Consider the following 25,051-nt stretch of genomic DNA (forward strand, 5'->3'; position numbering starts at 1 on the left):
TGTATATATATATATATATATATATATATATATATATATATATATATATATATATATATATATATATATATATATATATATATATACAGTATGTTGGACAGTTTCTAGAGACAGTCCAACACGCACATCCCAGGTGAATATAGAAGAAAATTAGAGAGAATACAACACTCCCTCAACAGGTGATGGGATTTTTAAGGATGTGTAAGGAACTGTCACCAAGGTAAACACAACAACAAAACAATGCTCATAAAAATTATTCAATTTATTACAAAAATTCATCAAAGTTCACAGTAATGAAATTTTGGTCATAAAAGAGACCAGTAATCAGGAGCGAGGGTGACAACCCCCACAATAGAAAGGCGGTGAATCCAGATTGGTCTGATGGACATTGGACCGCATAAAAGGCTTGATATAAACAAAACCAGTGGTGGTCTAAAGAAACCAAATAATATTGTTTAGGTAAATATGTATGTGTATATATATATATATATATATATATATATATATATATATATATATATATATATATATATACATATCCCAATTATATATTCATAACCACAATGGTAAACAAATGAGGAGCAGAATGTGGCAATTAACAGTACAGATTACGGTGGGGGACATAAATAAAGCCACCCCACTAGCCCATATCTTAAAAATACCCTCTTATCCAGAAGGATCACAATCCCACCACTTAATCAGATGAAAAAAGGGGCCTAGGCAAGAATTAAAAAATAAATACACTATATATGTTAGGATGAAAAAATATAATCATCCTCATTAGAGTAACAAATGTCGCCTATAGCATAGATATAGGGCTCAAGGGAAAGATAAGCCCATTAAATATATATTGCCAGATAAAATAAAAGAAACGTCTAGGTTCCCCTAAATATTAAGATTATTAGGCAGAATAAATATGATAATACCTCAAGGTAACTGGGCAGGAAAGGACCCCAAAAGATGGGGTGCAAAAGCACCTTGATATAGCAACACTCCTCACGCTGTAACAATGGTATGCATCTCCACATTACCACCATACAAACACTCTGCTTAAAAATGCAATCCCAACAGGAAGCAAATGAGCTGAAAACGGCACGCTGACCTCACTTCCGGTGCGGGTGCCCCTGCCAGTGTGCATGCGCCGGTCCCCCAGTCATATGACAATGAATCCGGAACACAGAGCGCAGGGCAGCCACTCACTGGATGTTAACAGTGGATACTAACCAAGGAGAGAGAAAAACCTCCCTGTCCACTAGGGGCCCTGAACGTCCAAACAATAACCTAAAGCGTCGGGGGATCATCTCGCTTCCAATGATGATACGATCACAAATATCCAATATCTACCAATACATAATTGACATATTTGCAATAGTGATATAAAGACATACTAAGACAGTGCCAACATGTATAGAGAATATTATTTTTAGAAAAACAAACACGTAATCACCCTGGTGTTATAGAGTACAATTTTTAAGGAAAAAATACATGGTCCAGAAATCAGTAAGCATTACATTATTTAGAGGAACGGTTTAAAGGAGAGTGCTGTATTCATACCAGGCGGACTAGTTGCTCTTTGATTGTAAATCCATTTAGCTTCTTGTTGAAAGATTTTCTTATCAAAATCACCTTCCCTTTCCATTTCAGGAATTACTTACAGCAACACTTAAACCTACATGTTTACAAATAGGTGTGTATAGTAGGCCTGCATTGAGATAATATAGATGGTCCTTAGTGCGTCTCGAAAATGTATGTTTGGTCTTACCAATATAAAACGCCAATATAAAGACTTATGGTATCCTCCCCTCGGTAATGAACAACCTTCACCCTCCGTGACCCAGGGACATTGATCACAATTTCCACATCTATATGTGCCCTTGCATCCCACTGCTCCTTCTAAGGGATCTGGTGACAGATAGTGACTATGTACCACACTATCCCTGACAGAGCGTGATTTCCTATAAACAATTTTGGGCAGGCTAAGACATATTTTGAGAGTATTGGATCTTCCACAAGAAAATGCCAATCATGAGCAATAAAATTACGAAACTAATCCTGATGAGCACTAAAGGTGGTAATGAGTTTGGTGGTGGAATCATTACTAGGAGCCCTGGGTTTAAAAATCAGTGATTCCTGTTGATTGAATTTGGCCCTTTGGCGTGTTCAAACTGTGCCAGGGAGGAGGATTTTGAGCTGTAAGCTAAAACGCTTTTTGAACGATTGAGTCAGAGGGGCTACAGTAAAAAAGTTCTCAAGAAAGCATACCAAAATGCCAAATCCAATCAACGAACAAACCTAAGTATTCTTCTTGTAAGTGTATTTCCACATTATTTCCACTCTCTTGGGTAAAGATCTTGTATTTGGAAACATTGCCAGGTTGGACCCTCTCCTAGGTTGATTCTCCACTCTATGACTGGACTCCTTCCCAGCTCACTTACCAGCCAGCCTGCAACAACCTGAATTGACCCTGTCTAACAATTCACGTTAAAAACAAGAGGTTACGTTTTCACACATTTGAAAATTAATGCTTAAGCTGCAGCGGCCACATCATGGCACCCCATGATTCGCATTCCTAACTCTATAATTTTGAGAGTCTCATAAAGTGGAGCATATATAATAATGAATAAATTTAGGTCAGGTGTGCCTGGAGGAAGCCCTCCCCTCCTTAAAGGTATAGGAACACACTGGACATCCAGAAAGGACACAATGGCATCTAAAGGAATTTAGTGCACCCCCTCGCCAATTCACCAACTATACAAACAGATGGCAACCACCCTACCTATAACTATCCCTTGCAGAAAGTTGCACATGGCAGGGAAGCGCGTGTCAAAAAACAAACAAAACTTCCCGGCTCACTTGCCAGTCTACAAAAAAACATATCGACCCTGTCTAGCAGTTCACGTTAAAAATAAGGGGTTAAGTTTGCACACAATTGCAAATAAATGCATAAGCTGCAGTGGCCAAATCATGACACCTCAGTGTCCTGGTATTGCAGTCCTAACTCAATAATTTTGAGAGTCCCCCAAGTAGGAACACATATATAATAATGGAAAATAGATTAAGGGTAGGTATGCTTGAAGGTAGCCCACCCCTCCTTAAAGGTATAGTGACGCACTGAATACCCAGAAAGGGATCGATGGCAGCCAAAGGTATCCAGTGCGTCCCCTCACCAGCTCACCAACTCCAACTACTGAATTCAAACAAATGGCAACCACCAACTGGCTAGTTAGAGGTTGGGGTGGTTGTCATTTCTTTGTACACTACCTTATTCCACCTGCTTTAAGATCTCAAGCTATTTCAGCTGATATCAACTTGAAAGTGAAACACTCCAAATCTCATGCACTTAATGTGTTGCTTCCAGCAGATGTGGTATCCTTCTGCAGACTACTCCCCAGCGCAATATTTACTATATCATATGTCTTTACCCCAAAAGCATGCTTTACATTTCTTGCAATGTTTATTGTTAACACCACTAAACAGTGTATCCCTTACCATTGGCATTCGGACATTCGGACCAGGTTCCAATGATAAGGGAATGGTTTCAGACTCAACAAAATGGAAGAGATTGAGGAATTGATCTATATCTCTGAAGATAGACTTACAAAACGAATTACAAAATTAACATCCACATATTAATGCTAAATAGGGATGGATCGGCCCAAGCATGAGTTTGGGCCGCACATTTTCCTGTTTGGCCATTCGCCAAACACCTGAATTTGCAGTGTGTTCACCCAGTGATTGCCCACATGAGTATGGTGTATTCTGGGCCCTGATTGGGCAAAGCTTTGCCTAATCAGGGCGCAGTGTAAGCTGGTTGTTAAGGAGCAGGGCCAGGAAGCTGGCCGCGGTGTCTTTAACAACCGATGAGTCATCAGCTGTCAATGGGTTTCCCCGCTGACAACTGAATAAAAAAAAGTGTGCAAGTTAAATAATAAAGAAGAAAATGGCATGTGGTCCACCCCCCAGTCCATGCCAGGCCCTTCAGGTCTGGTATGGATTTGGAGGGGAACCCCACACCAAAGTTAAAAAAAAGAACGATGTGAGGTCGCCCCCAAAATCTATACCAGACCCTTATCCGGGTATGCAGCCTGCCAGGTCAGGAATGGGGGGACAAGTGAGTGCCCCCCATTTTGAACCATACCAGGCCACATGCACTCAACATGGGGGGGTGGGTGCTTTTGTCCTCATGTTGATGGGGAAAAGTGCCTCATCCTCACAACCGCAGATGGTGGTTGTGGAGGTCTTCAGGCAGGGGGCTTATCAAAATCTGGAAACCCCCTTTAACAAGGGGCCCCCAGATCCCGGCCCCCCACCCTATGTGAATGAGTATCGAGTACTTAGTACCCTTACCCATTCACCAAAAAAGTGTCAAAAAGTAATAAAAACAAGACACAAGTCCTTTATTAAAAAATACAAAAATGGTGTCCCTCGGTGTAAATCCATCGTCAATCGCATGACTCGCCTAAACCAAAAAAAAAACGCTCCACCTTCTAGGACAGCCTGCTGCCAAAGGCCTCCTCTGTGCTTTGACAGTTCTTATATAGGTAAGGGACAGGGCCATCTGGCAATGTCACCTGGTGGCCCAACCCCTTGTGACATCACAGGCCCAGCATGCAACTGTCTGTGATGTCAGAAGGGGTGGTGCCACGAGTTCTGTAGCCAGGTTACCCCGCCCCTTACCTATATAAAACATGTTTGCATTTGATACTGCATTGACCCCCATACCCCTTTTTTAGGCCAATTATTTGCATATAAGCCTTCAAAATGGGATTTTTTATTTTCGGATCCCATAGACTTCAATGGGGTTTGCCGTTCAGGTTAGAACATTTCCCTTGTTTGAGAATTCTGCTGCAAACCAAACAGGGGGGTGTTTGGCCCATGTCTACTGCTGGATTCACTTAAAAAATGACTGCTGCTTATCTTAGTTATGGCAGCTAGTTGGACCTTTAATATCAAATGAAGGCTGACTAAGAAGATGAACTGCAAGCAGTTGTGAGCTGGCTTTACTCTGGGCAGTGGGGGATGTGGGGACCAAGTGGGGGATGAAGTATTGAGAAAGAAGGTACCCTTTTCCCTCCTTCCTCTTTCCCCACCTACTCTTTTCCCCACCACCAAATCTATCCCCCCCCCCCCCCCACCCCGGCACACACACTTTTTCTTTTCTCCCTCTTATCTTCAAATTTTCCCACTCCAACACAAGCAAGTTCGTTCATAATGTACCTAAACCCATGATATATCTGCAGGTTCAGTGATTAGCTGAGTAAAGCATTTATTATCTTTCTGGTTCTTCTGTTTTGTAGTACAATAATTTTTTTTTAAAGTTTTAAGGATAAGTTACATGTTTAAGATTATATTTAAGTTCTTCTGTTTTAAATAGATTTCAAGACAGTTTAGTTTGCGTTATCTAATTCAAATTCATGTGGGCTTATCCAATTCTGTCCAATAAACAGCTTATAAATTGTAATATTGTATTCTATTTTTCTGAATAAAACATTTATGAAACAAAACAAAATATTACATTTTATAAGCTATACTGTATCATTTAAATGCTTGAGCAATGGGAATTCTAAATGCAACAGCTGGTTGTTAAATACAGATGGGAAAAAGAAAGTTCTGAGACTATATTATCAGTTCTGAATGTAGATAAAGCAAGGCTTATCCCTGTTACTTAGCAAACAAAGCATGGCATGTACCACAGAAGATGATCTACTGTAATAGACTGGCATTATACTCATAATTGAGGGAACACACAAAATAAAATTCTATATAAAATGCAAATAATCTTGAGTAGATGAGGTCTTCTCGTTTCCCCTTCTATACCAGACTTTATCTAATATCTCATGTGTTAGTTGTCATACAGTTTATATTTCAGTTCCTTTGTCTCTGCCTAGTTGGGGAAACTCAATAACGTACAAAGGTTTCCAAAAAATTATTATTATTTTTACTTTTTTCTCCCAAAGCCTATTATGTATGCCATGTATTTGTATTTGATGTTTCATTTCTTATTTGTTGTTTTTTTTTATCCTTTTCATTGTACAGTATAAAAATTCAATAAAACGATCGAAAGATAAAATGCAAATAATCTTGCATTTTACTAACGAAATCGTGTTCTATCTGACTTTTTACTTGTTATTTAAAGTGTAGGTAATGTTTTATTTATGTTAAGGAAACAGGTGCACTATACTAATACTATAGCCCTATTGTGAATATCAAACACAATGATGTTCCTCTAGCAAACACACCAAATGCTGCTTGCTCAACTGCTTTTGATTGGTGAAGGAATTTGGTGGTGTTTTTATTCATGTTGGCCAGAAGACTTATATCTTCCATTGGAACATATTAAAAGAAGGCTTTATGTTAATTTAAAACTTTTAATTCATATACTACTAGAATATTACCAAAAAGACCTCACCTTAAAGTTGAATTCCAGTAATTTAAGATCTGTTGGATTACTATGGGTTAAGCCCACTTAGATTATGTCAGGACTCAGGAGTGAAACAAGAAAATTGCCACTGCATCCCAAATAGGCAATCAATACTGTTAAACCCAGATGAGACTACCCACCTTAAAAGTCCCTTTATAGCTTTTTCCTTGGTTAACAGTATGTATTAAGTCCAACAAGGTGCATGCCACCTGCTGGACTTATCGTTTTGACCAACTCACTGTTTTGCTGAGCATTGGGAGTGCAGCTATCACTATATTCCTGGTGCTTTGACAGGAGAGATGTTGTTATCTCATATAGCAGCACCTCTGCCCACCCCTTCGCTTTTTAGCTCATTCACAGAAGGCTTTGTATTTTGTGCATTGGTTCACATAATACTCTGATTGGGCAGGAGGACTCCACAACTCTTCGGCTTCAAGAGAATCACAAGTATAGTAATAACAGTACTTAGTTTTAGTTTTAGTTTCCAGCGCTTAGTAAAAATAAAAAGTGTAAATTAAAGGGATAAGTTCACAAGGTGGCATGCACCACATTGACTTAACCGCTAATAATCCAGAGCATTTTATAGTTCCGCTTTAATTTATTTTAACTGTACTTAAACTTAAACTGTTTGGTGGGTGTCTAGAAGTAGAGAAATACATCACTTTTTTAGAAAGAACTTTGAAAACTGGAGAGCACCCAGACCTTGTAATGTTTGTTAAAATCTGCCAACACTCATACTGATCATACAAATGAACATCAGGATGCGTGCTTGAAATGTGTGTAGATCACTTCTGAAGTCAAAGAGCTGTCTATAATACCATTGTTTTCTTCAAAGAATACCTCCACTTTCTTTAAAAAAAATGTTGATTTCAATGTAATTTTCAATTTTTATTTTTCCATAGGGCATGAATTGCCCTATGAAAAAAAGTTTTCAAGGCTCAGATCATTACAGGCTCTAGTGCCATTTGCAATTTCATTGTTCTTGAAGGACTCTAAGGATTGGAGATCACATTAGAGTGTATGGTGATACAAGGCCCATATATCACTTATTTGTAATCAGTTTATTACCAATGGGGATTATCCATGCACGAGGTGTTGGTGATGGTATTCAGATGAGGAAGTTTGCTTCTTTCTACTAAGGGGATACGGAGCACCACTTATACTATAAGAATTTTTTGTGGACTTTAATTTACCGTACACTGGCTGACTTTAAGTAGCTTCTGATTGCCACAGTTTGCACTGAATATTTCTATTATTCTATTAGCACTGTTAGTGCTGGGATGACTTTTTTGATTTTTATCATTTTATTAATATGTATTCCTCTTTCTATTTTTGGTAAAAAAATCGCAATAAGCGTATATTGATTGGTTTGCACAAAAGTTATAGCATCTACAAAATATGGGATAGATTTATGATATTGTTATTATTATTATTTTTTTTTAGTAGTAATGGCAGCAATCTGCGATTTTAGCAGGACTGCGACATTGCTGCGAACAGATTAGACACTTTCATACAGAGATCAGAGCTAAAAATAGCTACTTATTACTGTATAAATGTCACTAGCAGGGAAGGGGTTAACACTAGGGGCGATCAAAGGGTTAAGTGCTCCTTAGGTAGGTGTTTCTAACTGTGGGGGCAGTGTACTGATTGGGAGTAGAGAGAGATCGCTGTTCCTGATCACTAGGAACAGTAAATCTCTCTCTACTCCCCTGTCAGAATGGGGATCTGTCTGTTTACATACACAGATCCCCATTCTGGCTCTCTGTGAAGTGATCATGGGGTCGCACTACGGGCGCGTGCCCCCTATATCCCTTAAATTGGCTGCCGTACAGCTATGGCGATTCACGCAGGGGAGCTAACCCGCCGCCATATAACAATGGTGGCTGATCGGCAAGTATTTAATGTCTATACCATTGGCAAAAAAAGCACTTACACCCCTAAGTGAAAATGTTAAAATTGGGCTCAAAATGTCAATATTTTGTGTGGCCACCATTATTTTCCAGAACTGCCTTAACCCTCTTGGGCATGGATTTCAATAGAGCTTCACAGGTTGCCACTGGAGTCCTCTTCCACTCCTCAATGATGACATCAGGGAGCTGGTGGATGTTAGAGACCTTTCACTCCTCCACCTTCTGTTTTAGAATGCCCAATAAGGTTTAGGTCTAAAGAAATGCTTGGCCAGTCCATCACATTTACCCTCAGCTAATTTAGCAAGGCAGTGGTCATCTTGGAGGTGTGTTTTAGGTCATTATCATGTTGGAATACTGCCCTGCGGTCCAGTCTCCGAAGGAAGGGGATCATGCTCTGCTTCAGTATGTCATAGTACATGTTGGCTTTCATGGTTCCCTCAATGAACTGTAGCCCCCCAGTTCCGGCAGCACTCATGCAGCCCTAGACCATGGCACTCCCACCACCATGCTTGACTGTAGGCAAGACACACTTGTCTTTGTACTCCTCTCCTGGTTGCCCCCACACACGCTTCACACCATCTGAACCAAATAAGTTTATCTTGGTCTCATCAGATCACAGGACATGGTTCCAGTAATCCATGTCCTTAGTCTGCTTGTCTTCAGCAAACTGTTTGCAGGCTTTCTTGTGCATCATCTTTAGAAGAAACTTCCTTCTGGAATGACAGACATGTAGACCAAGTTGATGCAGTGTGCAGCGTATGGTCTGTGCACTGAAGGGATTTCCCATAGACAGCCTCTGGATATGACACTGAGCACTTGCTCTCAACTTCTTTGGTCGAACCAATGGCGAGGCCTGTTCTGAGTGGAACCTATCCTGGTAAACCACTGTATGGTCTTAGCCACCATGCTGCAGCTCAGTTTCAGGGTCTTGGCAATCTTCTTATAGTCTAGGCCATCTTTATGTAGAGCCACAATTCTTTTTTTCAGATCCTCAGAGAGTTCTTTGCCATGAGGTGCCCTGTTGAACTTCCAGTGACCAGTATGGGAGAGTGAGAGCAATAATACCAAATTTAACACACCTGCTCCCTATTCACACCTGAGACCTTGTAACACTAACGAGTCACATTTTCACTTAGGGGTGTACTCACTTTTGTTGCCAGCGGTTTAGACATTAATGGCTGTGTGTTGAGTTATTTTGAGGGGACAGCAAATTTACACTGTTAACCACTTGCTTACTGGGCACTTAAACACCCTTCCTGCCCAGACCAATTTTCAGCTTTCGGTGCTCTCACAATTTGAATGACAATTACTCAGTCATGCAACACTGTACCCAAATGAATTTTTTGTCCTTTTTTTCCCACAAATAGAGCTTTCTTTTGGTGGTATTTGATCACCTCTGGGGTTTTTATTTTTTGCGCTATAAATGAAAAAAGACCGAACATTTTGAAAAAAAACGCACATTTCTTTGTTTCTGTGACAGAATTATGCAAATTATTAATTTTTCTTCATAAATTTTGGCCACAATTTATACTGCTACATATCTTTGGTAAAAATAACCCAAATTAGTGGATATTATTTGGTCTTTGTGAAAGTTAGAGAGTCTACAAGGTGTGGTGCGAATCGCACAAAATTGATCACATCTGATGTACTGGTGGCCTATCTCGCTTCTTGTGACCCGAACAAGCCAGGAAAGTACAAATACCCCCCAAATGACCCCTTTTTGGAAAGTAGACATTCCAAGGTATTTAGTAAGAGGCATAGTGAGCTTTTTGATGTTGTCATTTTTTCCCCACAATTCTTTGCAAAATTAAGATTTTTCTTTTTTTTTTTCTCCACAAAATTATCATTGTAATAGGTTATTTCTCTCATGTGGCATATGTATACCACAAATGACACCCCCCAAAAAATTCTGCTACTCCTCCTGAGTATTACAATACCACATGTGTGGGACTTTTTCACAGCCTGGCCACATAGAGAGGCCCAACATGCAGGTAGCGCCATCATGTGTTCTAGGAACATAAATTACACATCTAACTTGTTGACTATTTATTACACTTTTGAAGCACCAGGACAATGACACGTGACACTGATGACAGATGGCACTGATACGTGGCAATGATGACACTTATATGTGGCACTGATGACAGGTGGCACTGATATGTGGCACTGATGACACGTGGCACTTATACGTGGCACTGATGACATGTGGCACTAATACGTGGCACTGAAGACACGTGACACTAATATGTGGCACTGATGACAGATGGCACTAATACGTGGCACTAATACGTGCCACCGATGACAGATGGCACTGATATGTGGCACTGATGACACGTGGCACTTATACGTGGCACTGATGACATGTGGCACTAATACGTGGCACTGAAGACACGTGACACTAATACGTGGCACTGATGACAGATGGCACTAATACGTGGCACTAATACGTGCCACCGATGACAGATGGCACTAATACATGGCACCGATGACGCGTGACACTGATGACAGATGGCACTGATAAGTGGCATTGATGACACGTGACACTGACAACAGATGGCACGTGACACTGACAGGTGGCACTGATGACAAATGGCACTGATACGTGGCACTGATGACAGATGGCACTAATACGTGGCACTGATGACAGATGGCACTATGTGGCACTGATGACATGTGGCACTGATGACAGATGGCACTTATACGTGGCACTGATGGCAGATGGCACTGACGACAGGTGGCACTGACAACAGGTGGCACTGGGGGCAGGTAGCACTGGGGGCAGGTAGCACTGGGGTGGATGGCACTGGGGGCAGGTAGCACTGGGGTGGATGGCACTGGGGGCAGGTAGCACTGGGGTGGATGGCACTGGGGCGGATGGCACTGGGGCAGATGGCACTGCTGGGGCGGATGGCACTGCTGGGGGAGGATGGCACTGCTGGGGGAGGATGGCACTTTTTATTTTATTTTTTTACTTTTTTTTTTCACTAGAGGCAGAACGGCTGCCGCTGCAGCCGTTCATCTCTCCCCTCTCACACTGTCTGTGCGAGGAGGGAGAGCGGCGCTGAGAGATGATCTCATATGTTTACATATGAGATCATCTCCCATTGGACACGCCGATCACGCTGTAAACGGCCGCTGTGATTGGCCGTTTACACCGATCTGTGTTTGCCTGTTACCGGGGGACACGGCGAACACAGAACTTCCGCGATGCGCGCCCGCGGCGGCGCGCATTGCAGAAGTAAACATCAGGACGTCCAGGGACGACCACCCAGACGAACGCGCCTGCTCTACGGCCGTCATTCGGCTATAGGGCGGGCGCGAGGTGGTTAAACAGGCTGTACAATCATTACTTTACATTGTAGCAAAGTATAATTTCTTCAGTGTTGTCATATGAAAAGATAGAATAAAATATCTACACAAATGTGAGGGGTGTACTCACTTTTATGAGATACTGTATTAAATCCTATATATACAATACTATACCCACAGTTCATCCAGAGGAAAAAAAAAAAACAAATAAAGCTTGATCCAATTTGCTCCAGCAGGGGAAAAAATCCTTCCTGATCCCCCAAGAAGCAATTAGATATTCCCTGGATCAACTTTACTTATAAATATTAGTATCCAGTTATATTATATGAATCTCCAGGGGAGAAGAGGGCAGCAGACAATAGATGGCTACTTTGGATGGGACAGCGAACAATAGATGCCCCATAGTTAGTCTACAGGTGATGGCCTCACCCAGGCTCTGTAGCCTTTCTCGCTGCTCTCTCCTCTCCCCTGAAGCCATTAATTGGGGAAATGACATGACCGGACTGGAAAGCCCTTATATTAGGTGAGTATACACAGCTTTTTTTTTTTGCAGGGTAGTTAGCATAGGACTTAAATTATGAGTGTGATTGGATTTAAGCTTAATTAGCTTTTGACTGGACTTCTAATTCATTGTCATTTTTCACTTGAAACTGGCTTTTCCTTAAACTTTGGCTATCTGCCATTTTACTGTCCAATAAGACTGTGTCAATGGCTAGTAAAAGCACTCTTATTAGACAGAGGGATGATGTGTAGCCAAAAAGTCAGGTCCAAGCAACAAAGTAAATTAAATCCAAGTGGGACATTAAAGAGGCCATTCTATCGCATAGTAAATTAAGTGATCCTGAGGTATCTACACTTGAGGCTTAGGCCGCGTACACACGCGCGGACTGTTTGCCCAACCTTGTTCGTCAAACAGTTTCAGCAAACAGTCCGCTCAAAATTTGCATGAGCGGACTTGCCCACACACGAGCGGACTGTTTCAGCAAACTGTTTGCCAAACAGTTCGCTCAACTTTTGAAATGAACGGACTCGCCCACGTAAGGAGGAGGCAAATCCGCCCATTTCGAGCGCGTGTACAGGTAGATGGGGCCCGCGAAGGAGACGTCGCGGGCTCCGCCGCCTGGAATGGGCTTAAAGGGGAACCCCAACGCCGAAAAAAATCGGCGTGGGGGTTCCCCCAAAGTCCACACCAGACCCTTGTCCGAGCACGCTACCCGGCCGGCCAGGAAAGGGGGGCGAGCGAGCGCGCCCCCCCTCCTGAGCCGTACCAGGCCGCGTGCCCTCAACATGGGGGGGTGCCTTGGGGAAGGGGGGGCCGCGCGGCCCCCCCACCCCAAAGCACCTTGTCCCCATGTTGATGAGGACAAGGGCCTCTTCCCGACAACCCTGGCCGTTGGTTGTCGGGGTCTGCGGGCGGGGGGCTTATCGGAATCCGGGAGCCCCCTTTCAGAAGGGGGCCCCCGGATACCGGCCCCCCACCCTATGTGAATGAGTATGGGGTACAATGTACCCCTACCCATTCACCTGTGAAATAAAGTACAAAAAAAAACACAACACAGGGAAAAAATATTTTATTGCACAGCTCCGGGGGTCTTCCGTCTTCGGGGGTCTTCTCGCCGGACTCCTCCGCTATCTGTGTGTAGCTCTTTTACTAGCGGAGGAGTCCGGCTTTCTTCCTCCCCGCTGCCGGCCTCTTCTCCCGACTTCGGGGGTCTTGTCCCCCTCTTCGGTTCTTCTGCCGGGCCACCGCGCCTTCTTGTCCCCATGTTGATGAGGACAAGGGCCTCTTCCCGACAACCCTGGCCGTTGGTTGTCGGGGTCTGCGGGCGGGGGGCTTATCGGAATCCGGGAGCCCCCTTTCAGAAGGGGGCCCCCGGATACCGGCCCCCCACCCTATGTGAATGAGTATGGGGTACAATGTACCCCTACCCATTCACCTGTGAAATAAAGTACAAAAAAAAACACAACACAGGGAAAAAATATTTTATTGCACAGCTCCGGGGGTCTTCCGTCTTCGGGGGTCTTCTCGCCGGACTCCTCCGCTATCTGTGTGTAGCTCTTTTACTAGCGGAGGAGTCCGGCTTTCTTCCTCCCCGCCGCCGGCCTCTTCTCCCGACTTCGGGGGTCTTGTCCCCCTCTTCGGTTCTTCTGCCGGGCCACCGCGCCTTCTTGTAGCTCTTTTACAGGCGGTGGCCCGGTCTTCTGTCGCCGCTGTCGTCGCCGCCGCCGCCGCCGCCGCCTTCCGTTCTTGTTCTTCTTCTTGTTCTTCTTCTTGTTCTTCTTCTTCTTCTTCTTCTTCTCCTGGAGATGTTGACTCGACGAGCTCTCCGGCCGGAATGCCAGAGCCGCGCTGTGCGGTCACTTATATAGTGACAATGGGGCGGTGTCACATGGTATATGTCACATGGGTTGGTCACATGGTGACCCCGCCCCCTTACGATGTCATAGTCCCCATGTGACATCAACCCATGTGACCAACCCATGTGACATATACCATGTGACACCGCCCCATTGTCACTATATAAGTGACCGCACAGCGCGGCTCTGGCATTCCGGCCGGAGAGCTCGTCGAGTCAACATCTCCAGGAGAAGAAGAAGAACAAGAAGAACAAGAAGAAGAACAAGAACGGAAGGCGGCGGCGGCGGCGGCGACGACAGCGGCGACAGAAGACCGGGCCACCGCCTGTAAAAGAGCTACAAGAAGGCGCGGTGGCCCGGCAGAAGAACCGAAGGCGGCGACAGAAGAACGGAAGGCAGCGGCGACAGAAGACCGGGCCACCGCCTGCAAAAGAGCTACAAGAAGGCGCGGTGGCCCGGCAGAAGAACCGAAGAGGGGGACAAGACCCCCGAAGTCGGGAGAAGAGGCCGGCGGCGGGGAGGAAGAAAGCCGGACTCCTCCGCTAGTAAAAGAGCTACACACAGATAGCGGAGGAGTCCGGCGAGAAGACCCCCGAAGACGGAAGACCCCCGGAGCTGTGCAATAAAATATTTTTTCCCTGTGTTGTGTTTTTTTTTGTACTTTATTTCACAGGTGAATGGGTAGGGGTACATTGTACCCCATACTCATTCACATAGGGTGGGGGGCCGGTATCCGGGGGCCCCCTTCTGAAAGGGGGCTCCCGGATTCCGATAAGCCCCCCGCCCGCAGACCCCGACAACTAACGGCCAGGGTTGTCGGGAAGAGGCCCTTGTCCTCATCAACATGGGGACAAGGTGCTTTGGGGTGGGGGGGCCGCGCGGCCCCCCCTTCCCCAAGGCACCCCCCCATGTTGAGGGCACGCGGCCTGGTACGGTTCAGGAGGGGGGGCGCGCTCGCTCGCCCCCCTTTCCTGGCCGGCCGGGTAGCGTGCTCGGACAAGGGTCTGGTGTGGACTTTGGGGGAACCCCCACGCCGATTTTTTTCGGCGTTGGGGTTCCCCTTTAAGCCCATTCCAGGCGGCGGAGCCCGCGACGTCTCCTTCGCGGGCCCCGCCTACCTGTACACGCGCTCGAAATGGGCGGACTTTCTGAGCGGGAACAGTCCGCTCATTTCGAAAGTACAGCGGACAGGCCCACACACGGGCGGACTGTTCGCTCAAACACAGTTTCAGCGGACAGTTTTTCGGAATTTCCGAAAGACTTTGTCCGTCCAACTGTCCGCTGAAACTGTCCGCTGAAAGCCCACACACGAGCGGACTGTCCGCCCAAACACTGTTCAGCGGACAAGGTTGGGCGAACAGTTCGCCCGTGTGTACGCGGCCTTAGTTTTAAAAAATTGCAATTTTCAAGGTTCACTTTAAGTTTTGTAACTGCTCATTGAATTTAGGCTGTATTAGTGATCTGCCTTGACTCTGTAGCACATATTCTACTGAAAGGCTCCTCTAGTCAAGTCTTCTCTCTTCTGTCATTGAAGTGCACAGTGACACTGTGACAGTAGGTCTTTTAAAAAAGTGGTAGAACTTAAACTAAGTCTTAATCTGAATCTCCATTCCTTTTGGTATTAATACTGGAGCTTTTGTACTTTGGTGTATAAAGTCGGTAAGTGAATGATTTAATAAGATGGTAATGGCAAATCTTAGGCCTCAGCTTTTAGTAAAAAAAAAAAAAAAAGACATTTTAACTTTGAATTATTGAGGAATTATATTATTTCATTGCTTTCTTAGTGTTCACAATTTAAATGTGTAAGAAATGCTAATAAGTCAAATTATTGTTTAGTTTCCCCAGGTGCTACAACAATTGTCCTTGTGGCTTGTATCAGTATTTTGGTGATTATTGTTGTACTGGGAATCTTCAGATTGCGAGCAGTTCACCAACAGGACTTTCCAGAAAAAGAGACAACGAAAGACACTGAAATGGACTGGGATGACTCTGCTTTGACTATCACAGTTAATCCAATGGAGGTATACATTGTTGCTTTGTTAGTTGGGTTGATATTTGTTTCAGTAATTTTTTTATTATTATTATTATTATTATTATTATTATTATTATTATTACAGTATTTTCTCTTGAAAATGTACCTGGTAAAGTAGAACTATAGGCAAAATCACATTTATATGCTGCAGCCTGTCAATAGAATTAACACAATAGCCCCCCGTAAAATACATTTACATTACCTGTTAATCTTGTTAGTAGAACTATTGATTTTCCACTTCCTTTAACCACTTGCTTACTGGGCACTTAAACCCCCCTCCTGCCCAGACCAATTTTCAGCGCTGATGCACTTTGAATGACAATTGCGCGGTCATACAACACCGTACCCAAATGAAATTTTTATAATTTTTTCCCCACAAATAGAGCTTTCTTTTGGTGGTATTTTATTACAGCTGGGAGTTTTATTTTTTGCTAAACAAACAAAAAAAGATGCAAAAAAAAAAAAAAATCATGTTTAATAGTTTGTTATAAAATTTTGCAAATAGGTCATTTTTCTCCTTCATTGAAATGCGCAGATGAGGGGGCACTGGTGGGCACTGCTAGGCTGCACTGGTGGGCACTGATAGGCACGGTTAAGGTGGCACCGATAGGCACCGATAAGGCGGTACTTATAGGCACAGATAAGGCAGCACTGATTGGCACAGATAAGGCGGCACTGATGGGCAAAGATGGGCACAGATAAGATGGCAGGGATGGGTGACACGGATGGGTGGCACGGATGGGTGGCACGGATGGGCACGGATAGGTACCACTGATAGATGGGACTGATGGGCACTGATAGGTTGCACTGATAGGTGGCTCTGATAGGTGGCACTGCTGGGCACTGATGGGCGGCACTGCTGGGCACTAATGGGCACTGGTAGATGACACTGATGGGCACATATATGTGGCATATGAGGTGGAGCACTGTTGTTGAGGCAGATTGTGGGCACTGATAGGTGGCACTGTGGGCAGTGATAGGTGGCACTATGGGCAACTGATGGGTGGCACTATGGGCACTAATGGGTGGCCTTATGGGCACTAAGGGGTGGTACTGATGGGTGGCACTTTTACTATATGTATGTTGCACTGGCAGGGGGCAGGTGGGCACTGATGACTTGGCCGTGATCGGGACTGAAGCCCCTCTCACGGCCGCCGGTGATCGCCTTTTTTTTTTCTCCTCGCGCTGTCAGCGCGAGGAGAAAAAAGTAGCCAATTACTGGCTCTGTTGTGATCACATGATCAGCTGTCATTGGCTGACAGCTGATCACGTGGTAAGGGGTCGGGATCGACCCCTTGCTTCAATCCATGATCAGGCGAGTCTCATAGACTCGCTGATCACAGAGCGCACCGCACGCGCCCTTCAGGGGGCGCGCAGGCCGCTCGTGCATGGGACGACGTCAATAGACGTAGTCCCGGCAAAGCAGGTCCGCGGATCCCTAGTGGTTAAAGTGGAACAAAACATACTTCCTCTCTAACATTCCAGGTCCCCCCGCCAGCATCAGCATATTCTGTCTAGGTGTTGGTCTTCTTGAATTTCCATTGGCTGCAATGAATTTGCAGCAACATTTCCACCCCATATAGATAAGATAGATAGATAGATAGATAGATAGATAGATAGATAGATAGATAGATAGATAGATAGATAGATAGATAGATAGATAGATAGATAAAACACTTACCGTATTTTTTGTGACAAATTAAAACATAAATCCAACAAACACCTTTTAGGCAGTTAGTTTTCTTTTGGGGAAAAAAAGAAACTATAACTATAAATAAAAAAAACTATAACTATAAATATCATCATTCAGACCTTGTAACTATCATTTTGCTGAACAGCTTGGTCTGCCTGTAAATGTGGAGAAAAGTACAAACAAAAGCATGACATAAAAAGAAAATCACAACATTTTTTTAAAATTCTTTGTTTAATAAAGTTTTATTCTATGCATTATGTATAAAAACATTGCATTGATACATAACAAAATACACATACGAGATTGTGATATGGTAAAAAAAAGGCATATTAGCTTGAAGAATTAATGACAATCTTTATATGTTACAACAAATAGTAATTACAGTTTAAGAAAAGCATTATATGGTTTTAATTATGCCTCATAATATGTCTCAAAGTATCTTATAAACAATATAAAGATAGACGATTATTCCACTGATATAACAGGAGTAGAAATACCATCTAAGTATATGGGTGTAGGTAGAAGGAAGGAAGAAGGAAATAGGAATTAGTATAAAGGTATAGGTAAAAAGAGGGGAAGGGTGGGGAGGAGTTGGATAGTCACAAGAGTCTATGGACGTAATTTTCTATTAAATACTTTTAGATTGTTATTTACCTGGCAGTCAAAAATTTCCACATTATGAACCTCCTGTATGCATTTATATAAATCTAATGCTCATGCTCACGGAAATGAACACCATTTCAATCTTCCAGACACCTGGTTGTGGTTAGGACATGGTGTAGAGTGTAGGATATGGTGTAGATTGCAGAGGTTTGTCATGGTCGGTATTGGTAAGTCCAGTAAAAAGTTAGCTGGGTCTAAATAAAATGGTTGAATGAGTAGTAATTCAAGGTAAGATTTGGTATTTTCCCAAAAGGAGCATATTTTAGGGCATTCCCAGTATATATGATATAGGTTAGCTATGGAGTTGTTACATCTCCAACAGGTGGAGAGTATTGCTGGATTAGTTATGTGGAGACATTCTGGTGTATGATACCAATCAAAGAGAATTTTGAACTGGTTCTCATTATATAGGGTGCAAATGGAAGGTATGTTCACATTGTTTGATATGTCTTCCTATTCTTCATACTCTAGTTTTCAAGTTTTTGAGTAAAGTTTCTTATTTGAGCATATATTTGTGTTTGGGAATTGGATCACCATGAATGGTATTTAGAAGTTTATACTGTAAAAGTCTGAAATTATGTATTGGTGTGTAAGACCCTTTTAAGCATATGTCTTCAAAGGAGGTCAATCTTGAAAATGTAAATGTATTTAATGTAAATGTAATTTATTTAAGGCTCTGGCCATAGTGCTTAATTTGTAGATATGTGCACAACATTTATGACAGTAGGCTAAAGGTGAATTGTAGTTCAGCAAAGTGGAGAAGTATATTGTTCATCTTGTATGTTATATCTCAACATAACTCAAAACAGGGAGTTGTCCAGCCACAGGCGGACAAGCAGTATTTTGTTTTGCAGTAAGACCATATGTTTCTGGTATGAATCATAAAATTTCCCACTGGGGAGGGGGAGCTAATTTTAGCAGCGCTTTACTGCTGTTATAGCGGTGCTTTTTGGCTGCTAGTGTGGCGCTTTTAACACTCGATAGCAGCTAAATAAAGGGTTAAAAAGCACCAGCAATGCGCCACTGTAGGGATTTTTAGCCCAAAAGCACATGAAAAACACCCCAGTATGAAAGGGATCTTAGGAAATACCAGTCTCTAATATTGGGAGTTTGAGTCCAAATTAGTGAGTTTCTGTGGGTGGGTACAATCAAATTTTTTACGTATGAATAAGGGAATGAAGTGTGGACATTGAGGTCAGATGGTGTAGATGGGCTGCTAAAATTTTTTAGTGATATCTGGAAAATGAACAACCCCTTGAGATTTCTAATCAAGGAGTACTTGCCTAGCTACTCTACCTATTATTATTCCACATAAAGTTAAGTAGAGCATGTTGTAACGTAACATATAAGATCTCTAAGGGGAATTTAACCACTTCAGCCCCGGACCATTTTGCTGGTCGAAGACCAGACCACTTTTTGCGATTCCGCACTGCGTCGCTTTAACTGACAATTGCGCGGTCATGCGACGTGGCTCCCAAACAAAATTTACGTCCTTTTTTTCCCACAAATAGAGCTTTCTTTTGGTGGTATTTGATCATGCGGTTTTTATTTTTTGCGCTATAAACAAAAATAGAGCGACAATTTTGAAAAAAACACATTTTTTTACTTTTTGTTATAATAAATATCCCCCAAAAATATATGAAAAAAAAACATTTTTTTCCCTCAGTTTAGGCCGATACGTATTTTTCTACATATTTTTGGTAAAAAAAATCACAATAATAATAATCAGTGATTATTGATTGGTTTGCACAAAAGTTATAGCGTTTACAAAATAGGGGATAGTTTTATGACATTTTTATTAATATTTTTTTTTTTACTAGTAATGGCGGTGATCAGCAATTTTTATTGTGACTGCGACTTTATGGCGAACACATCGAACATTTTTGACACACTTTTGGGACCATTGTCATTTATACAGCAATTACTGCTATATAAATGCAGTGATTCCTGTGTAAATGACACTGGCAGTGAAGGGGTTAACCAGTGGGTGGCAGTGTAGGGGTTAAGTGTTCCTAGGGGTGTGTTACTAACTGTGGGGGGCCGGGCTTTCATTTAGTGAACACTGATCTCTGCTCCAATCACATGGATGCTAGGCAGAACAGGGAAATGCTGTTTACAATGGCATTTCTCCGTTCAGCCACCCCGTAAGACGTATGGTATGCCCACGGCGATCGAGTCCGCGGCACCCGCGACCGGACTCACGGGGGTCCCGACCAGCATGCTCGCGATGGCAGGGCGGCATTAAAGATTGGACGTACCTGTACGCCAATATGCCTGCCCGTGCCATTCTGCCAACGTACATCGGCGCGCGCTGGTCGGGAACCAGTTAAATGGGTAGGATTTCCTAGTGGTAGACTAAGTCTCAGTATAGATAACAGTCATTTTGTACAAACAAAAAACAGAAAAACTGGTCTAAAATGCTCTAAAAGGTGAATCCAAATTGAAACTCACTATTGCCTGATCATGAACAATAATAAGCATATGAAACAAAACTGTGTTGTGCTGTCTCTTTAGAACACATCTTCAAAATCTCAGCCATGTCCCAAAATACTGCCAATCCTTATTATTATCATTGTTGCTAAGCACTAATTCAATATAACAAGAGTGTGCAGTAGTTTGCTTAATTGTGTCACTATATCACATTGTGATTTAAAGAGACAGTGCAACACAGTTTTGTTTCAACAAAGACATTTTGATAGGAGTTATTTTAACTATCCATAGTAATTATAAACTCTTCCATTTTTATAAGTATTTTTTAGGCTGCCAAAGCAATGGAGAATATTAGGTCCATTATATGTTGGATATTTAAGGTGTGAGATATATTCCTAAGTATTTTATGTTATCTGTTTTGAGCTATGGTTTGTGTATAGGTAGTGCTTTGGTTTTGGTTCAATTAAGTTTAAAGATTGGTAGAAGAGAAAAGGTTGAAATAAATCTCAATGTTTATGTGAATATGATTACTGTTTATACAGGTATTACCCACATATAATTACCATAATACAGTCTTTTTTTGCGTTAGTGGTCTTTTATGCACTCATAAATCAACATATCATATATCAACACTATATAAAAGTGCAATTAAATTATTAAACAATTAAAAGATAATTTTGGAGGTAATACGTTAAGTAAATACAACAATATAATTCATGCAATTCTATCATTCTTGAGCTTTTTTCTAATAAACTCTTTTCTTTTATTCAAATGGCATATCTGGCAAATGAAATGTAGATAATGTGATTCTTTTGTCAGAGCTGATTGTTTATGCATATAGCAGTCTGAGTTAATTCTGTCTTTGCTCTTTGTAGAAATATGAGACAAATGTGGCAGGTGATGGTGAAAGTGAAGAGGAGGAAGAGTTAGAAGATGAAGACGATGATGAAGAGGAGGAAGAAGAGAGCACAAGTGGTGGTGACTCTGAGGAGAGTGAGGAGGAGGATGTGGACAACCAGGCAAATTTAAAGCAGCGCAGCGCGGCACGAAGAGGGCACTTGGAATGGAATCAGTTAACACTTACGTACTAATACTTTCTTCTTCCTATTCTTCCTTTTGTAAACACAAATATTATTTATTTCAGAGGCAACTTATTTAAAGTGGACCTGTCATCTACACATGCTGGAGGCCACCATTTTGTAAGCTCAACATATTTTCAGCCTATAAATTCACTAGGAACTAGTGATATCACTAAAGGCTGATGCACCATAGTGGCAGCCTCCATTGTATGACTGCATGTAGGTGACAGGTTAGCTCTAAAGACCCTGGATTCAGTGACAGGATTATGAACTACTCATGGGATGTTGTCCATTTCCTACAACAGCCTACACAAAGCAATGGGTTTACCATACGCTAAGTTTTGTAATGAATGAAGGGATATTCATATAGCTGACTTTGTGTTTGCCATCACTGTCAACCCATTTTCCCTAGATGAAATTGTATTGCATATCATTAAAACATGTTGGAGAAAAGGAAAAAGTTTAAAGGAAACGCCTCACAAAAAAATATGTAGGAGGCTAATGCTGACTTCCCTTTCTAAAAACCGACTTTAATACTTTTAGTCTTATATGAACAAAAAATAATAAGCAGCGCTCCAAATAATACAACAAATAAACACATCAACATTTTTTGCTTTCAGTCTTTTACTTAGAAAAAAACATGTGGGTAAAGATTATCTGTATTGCTTATGTAGCTTGTTCTTCATACTTGTTCGAGGTATTTGACATGTATGTATTGGAGCAGGTAGTTCTGCAAAATAGCAAGGCAACAAACATTTTTAGATGGAAGTCCTTAATGAAAGCCCCATATTATTGTCATGAAAAGGTTTATACTGTGTTTATGGGCTTGTAAGTCATATGAGCAGCTCCTTGCCTTGAGAAACATTAAAAAGGGTAGATAGTATTAGTATAAAGAATTGTGATACTTCCTTTTTTCCTTTATCTCCGCTTACTGGCTTAACGGCTCAGTGTAGTGTATAAGGTTTATACTGTACAGGTCCTTACATATCAGCACTGGTGTTACCTGATACAAGGGGAGTAGTTACTGTCAGGTCAGTAAGTTTCAATAAAACCCCAGTTGTATACTTTCAGCTATGCCATTATAGATGATCTGCAGGCCTCCATGTGGTTTTCCCAGGTGGGACTAGTGTTATCTGATGCACATGCAAGGGATGTAGTCACGGTCATCTCCTCAAGGCTCAGTACACTATGCCCCCAATATAAACCTCCAGCTATGCCATAATAGTAAATCAGGGGACCTTTGTTATTCCTAGGTTTTGGAATACATGGCACTGGCATTATCTGATGCACATGCAAGGGGTTATTATCCACACAGTATGACCCAAGCTGCAACCCACAGCTCTGGGATATTGCATGACATATTGCGTGTCAAAGCTGGAAAAACATAGGTGAAAAACAAGGGATCTAAAGCAATCAGGCTTCATTAGAGAATATTGAGCTTCTAAAATATGCAACCTAATAATAATTCTGAGACACTCTGGCCTTTATAGCTGTCTTCAGAGGAAATCCAAGTTGTTAAACATCCCACGTGTATATCATGGCATGGTCTTTTGGATAAAGGTGACAGATCTTTGTAGAACCACCAGATTATTCAATATAGATTGATTCAAATTACATTTCAGGAACCCAGAGTAGTGAATCTCTGCTATGACAGCCTTTCACGGAAATTGAAGAGCATAAATGGGATTGAAGTGTAGGGCAACACAGTAATGTTAAACCTACTCTAAATAATGAATGTCCAAGTTGCAAGACCTGTAAGTCCTATGTATCTGATTCTAGTCATACCAGCATGTTATCACCAGCAAAGCTAAATAAAAACAATTATTTAAGACATGAATATCCTATTTTTTCTAAAAACTGTTATATATGGCTAATTTAAAAATAGCTAAAACAGAGATCTTGCTAAATGATACTGTCCTTGGGATACCAATGCAAATTCCTCAGAGTACTTGGGTTGATTTACTGTATGATGGTGAAACGTAGAGGAACAATCTCCTCCATCATGTGGGAGTGGACTGAGTACCGAAAAGGTGCAAACCACCAGCATGCCAAAGTGTACTGATTAAAAATATGCCTGATCTACATGCAAGAAAATAGGAATAAAAACCATGTCCTGTCAGTCAATCCACTAAAATTTTTGTCAATGCTATTTTTTCATACAGGAGAGATTTTGGTTATGAAATTGTACCTAAATAGTCTTAGTTATCCCCTTGGCTTTAGTTAAAAAAATGTGGTTCCAGTTTGAGGTGGGACCATTTGTGAGTTTTAAACCCTACTTGAATATCAGTTTCTTGGGAAGGATTGTTAAGAATTTTTCCAAACTCTGTTTATGCATTTCAGCATGTAGGATTGTTAACAAGTTCTAGTTTTAGTAAAAAATCTCATTGTCTGTCTGCTTATGTCTGCTAAGCTGGTGAAAGGGACCATCTGGTGCCATTTACAGATTGTGTGGAAAAGTCAGATGAATTATTGCTGTTTATTTTTGTTTAGCAAAGCTAGTATTCCCTTGCCAGCATCAGCTAAAGAAATTACAATAATACAGTATATTATATCGTTAAAGAACTATCTCTAAAGAACTTTAGAAAAATGTTCTATTCACCAATCAGCTGAACTTACGGATAATGTATACTAGTTTGTGCAAACTACAAAAAAAGATGTACACGATACAAGGTGCCCATAAAACCATGTTTTTATCTGTGATTTACAAAAGAAAATGTACCGAAAATGTGGATATGTTATCCTTAGAAGGCATGCTATCTGATAAGGCAAATTAGAAAAATAACACATTTGATTGCTATGGATAATTATCTTTCATAAACCAGTCTTGCCATGTGAAGCAGGCCCAAAAAAATAAATCCTGCAGATTTTATGATCTTATATAAAGCATTCAAGATCTCATCCTTTCGTCACATTTATTTATTACCAGAATTATCTATTATCCTTAGATTAAATAAATCTGTTATGGTATGACTGGCTTAAGAAACTTAAAAGCAAACATTATGAACTATTTATAATATCACTGACTAATTATTTTGTACCTTTGCCATTATGTTTTACATATATATTTTCTAACACTAATATATCTAAGTAGACAATTCTGTACAATAATAAACTTACTGAACAACACATTTATTTACAAAGACATTCTGAGTCTCT

The 25,051-nt window shown here is 41.7% G+C and overlaps 1 protein-coding gene across 1 annotated transcript in view; it reads left to right on the forward strand.

Annotated features, from left to right (window-relative positions):
- CLSTN2 (calsyntenin 2) overlaps positions 1-22,739 on the forward strand; it is a 1,222,812-nt gene extending 1,200,073 nt beyond the window's left edge. The window contains exons 16-17 of the mRNA XM_077488275.1: positions 15,835-16,019; positions 21,692-22,739. Of these exons, the coding sequence (XP_077344401.1) occupies positions 15,835-16,019; positions 21,692-21,907 (401 nt within the window). The 3' untranslated portion in view covers positions 21,908-22,739. The remainder of the gene's footprint in view (positions 1-15,834; positions 16,020-21,691) is intronic.
- The last annotated feature ends 2,312 nt before the right edge of the window (positions 22,740-25,051 follow it).

Source organism: Lithobates pipiens, unplaced genomic scaffold, assembly GCF_037356315.1.
Source record: "Lithobates pipiens isolate NorthernLeopardFrog02 unplaced genomic scaffold, aLitPip1_a1.2 Scaffold_18, whole genome shotgun sequence".
Lineage (NCBI taxonomy): Eukaryota > Metazoa > Chordata > Amphibia > Anura > Ranidae > Lithobates > Lithobates pipiens.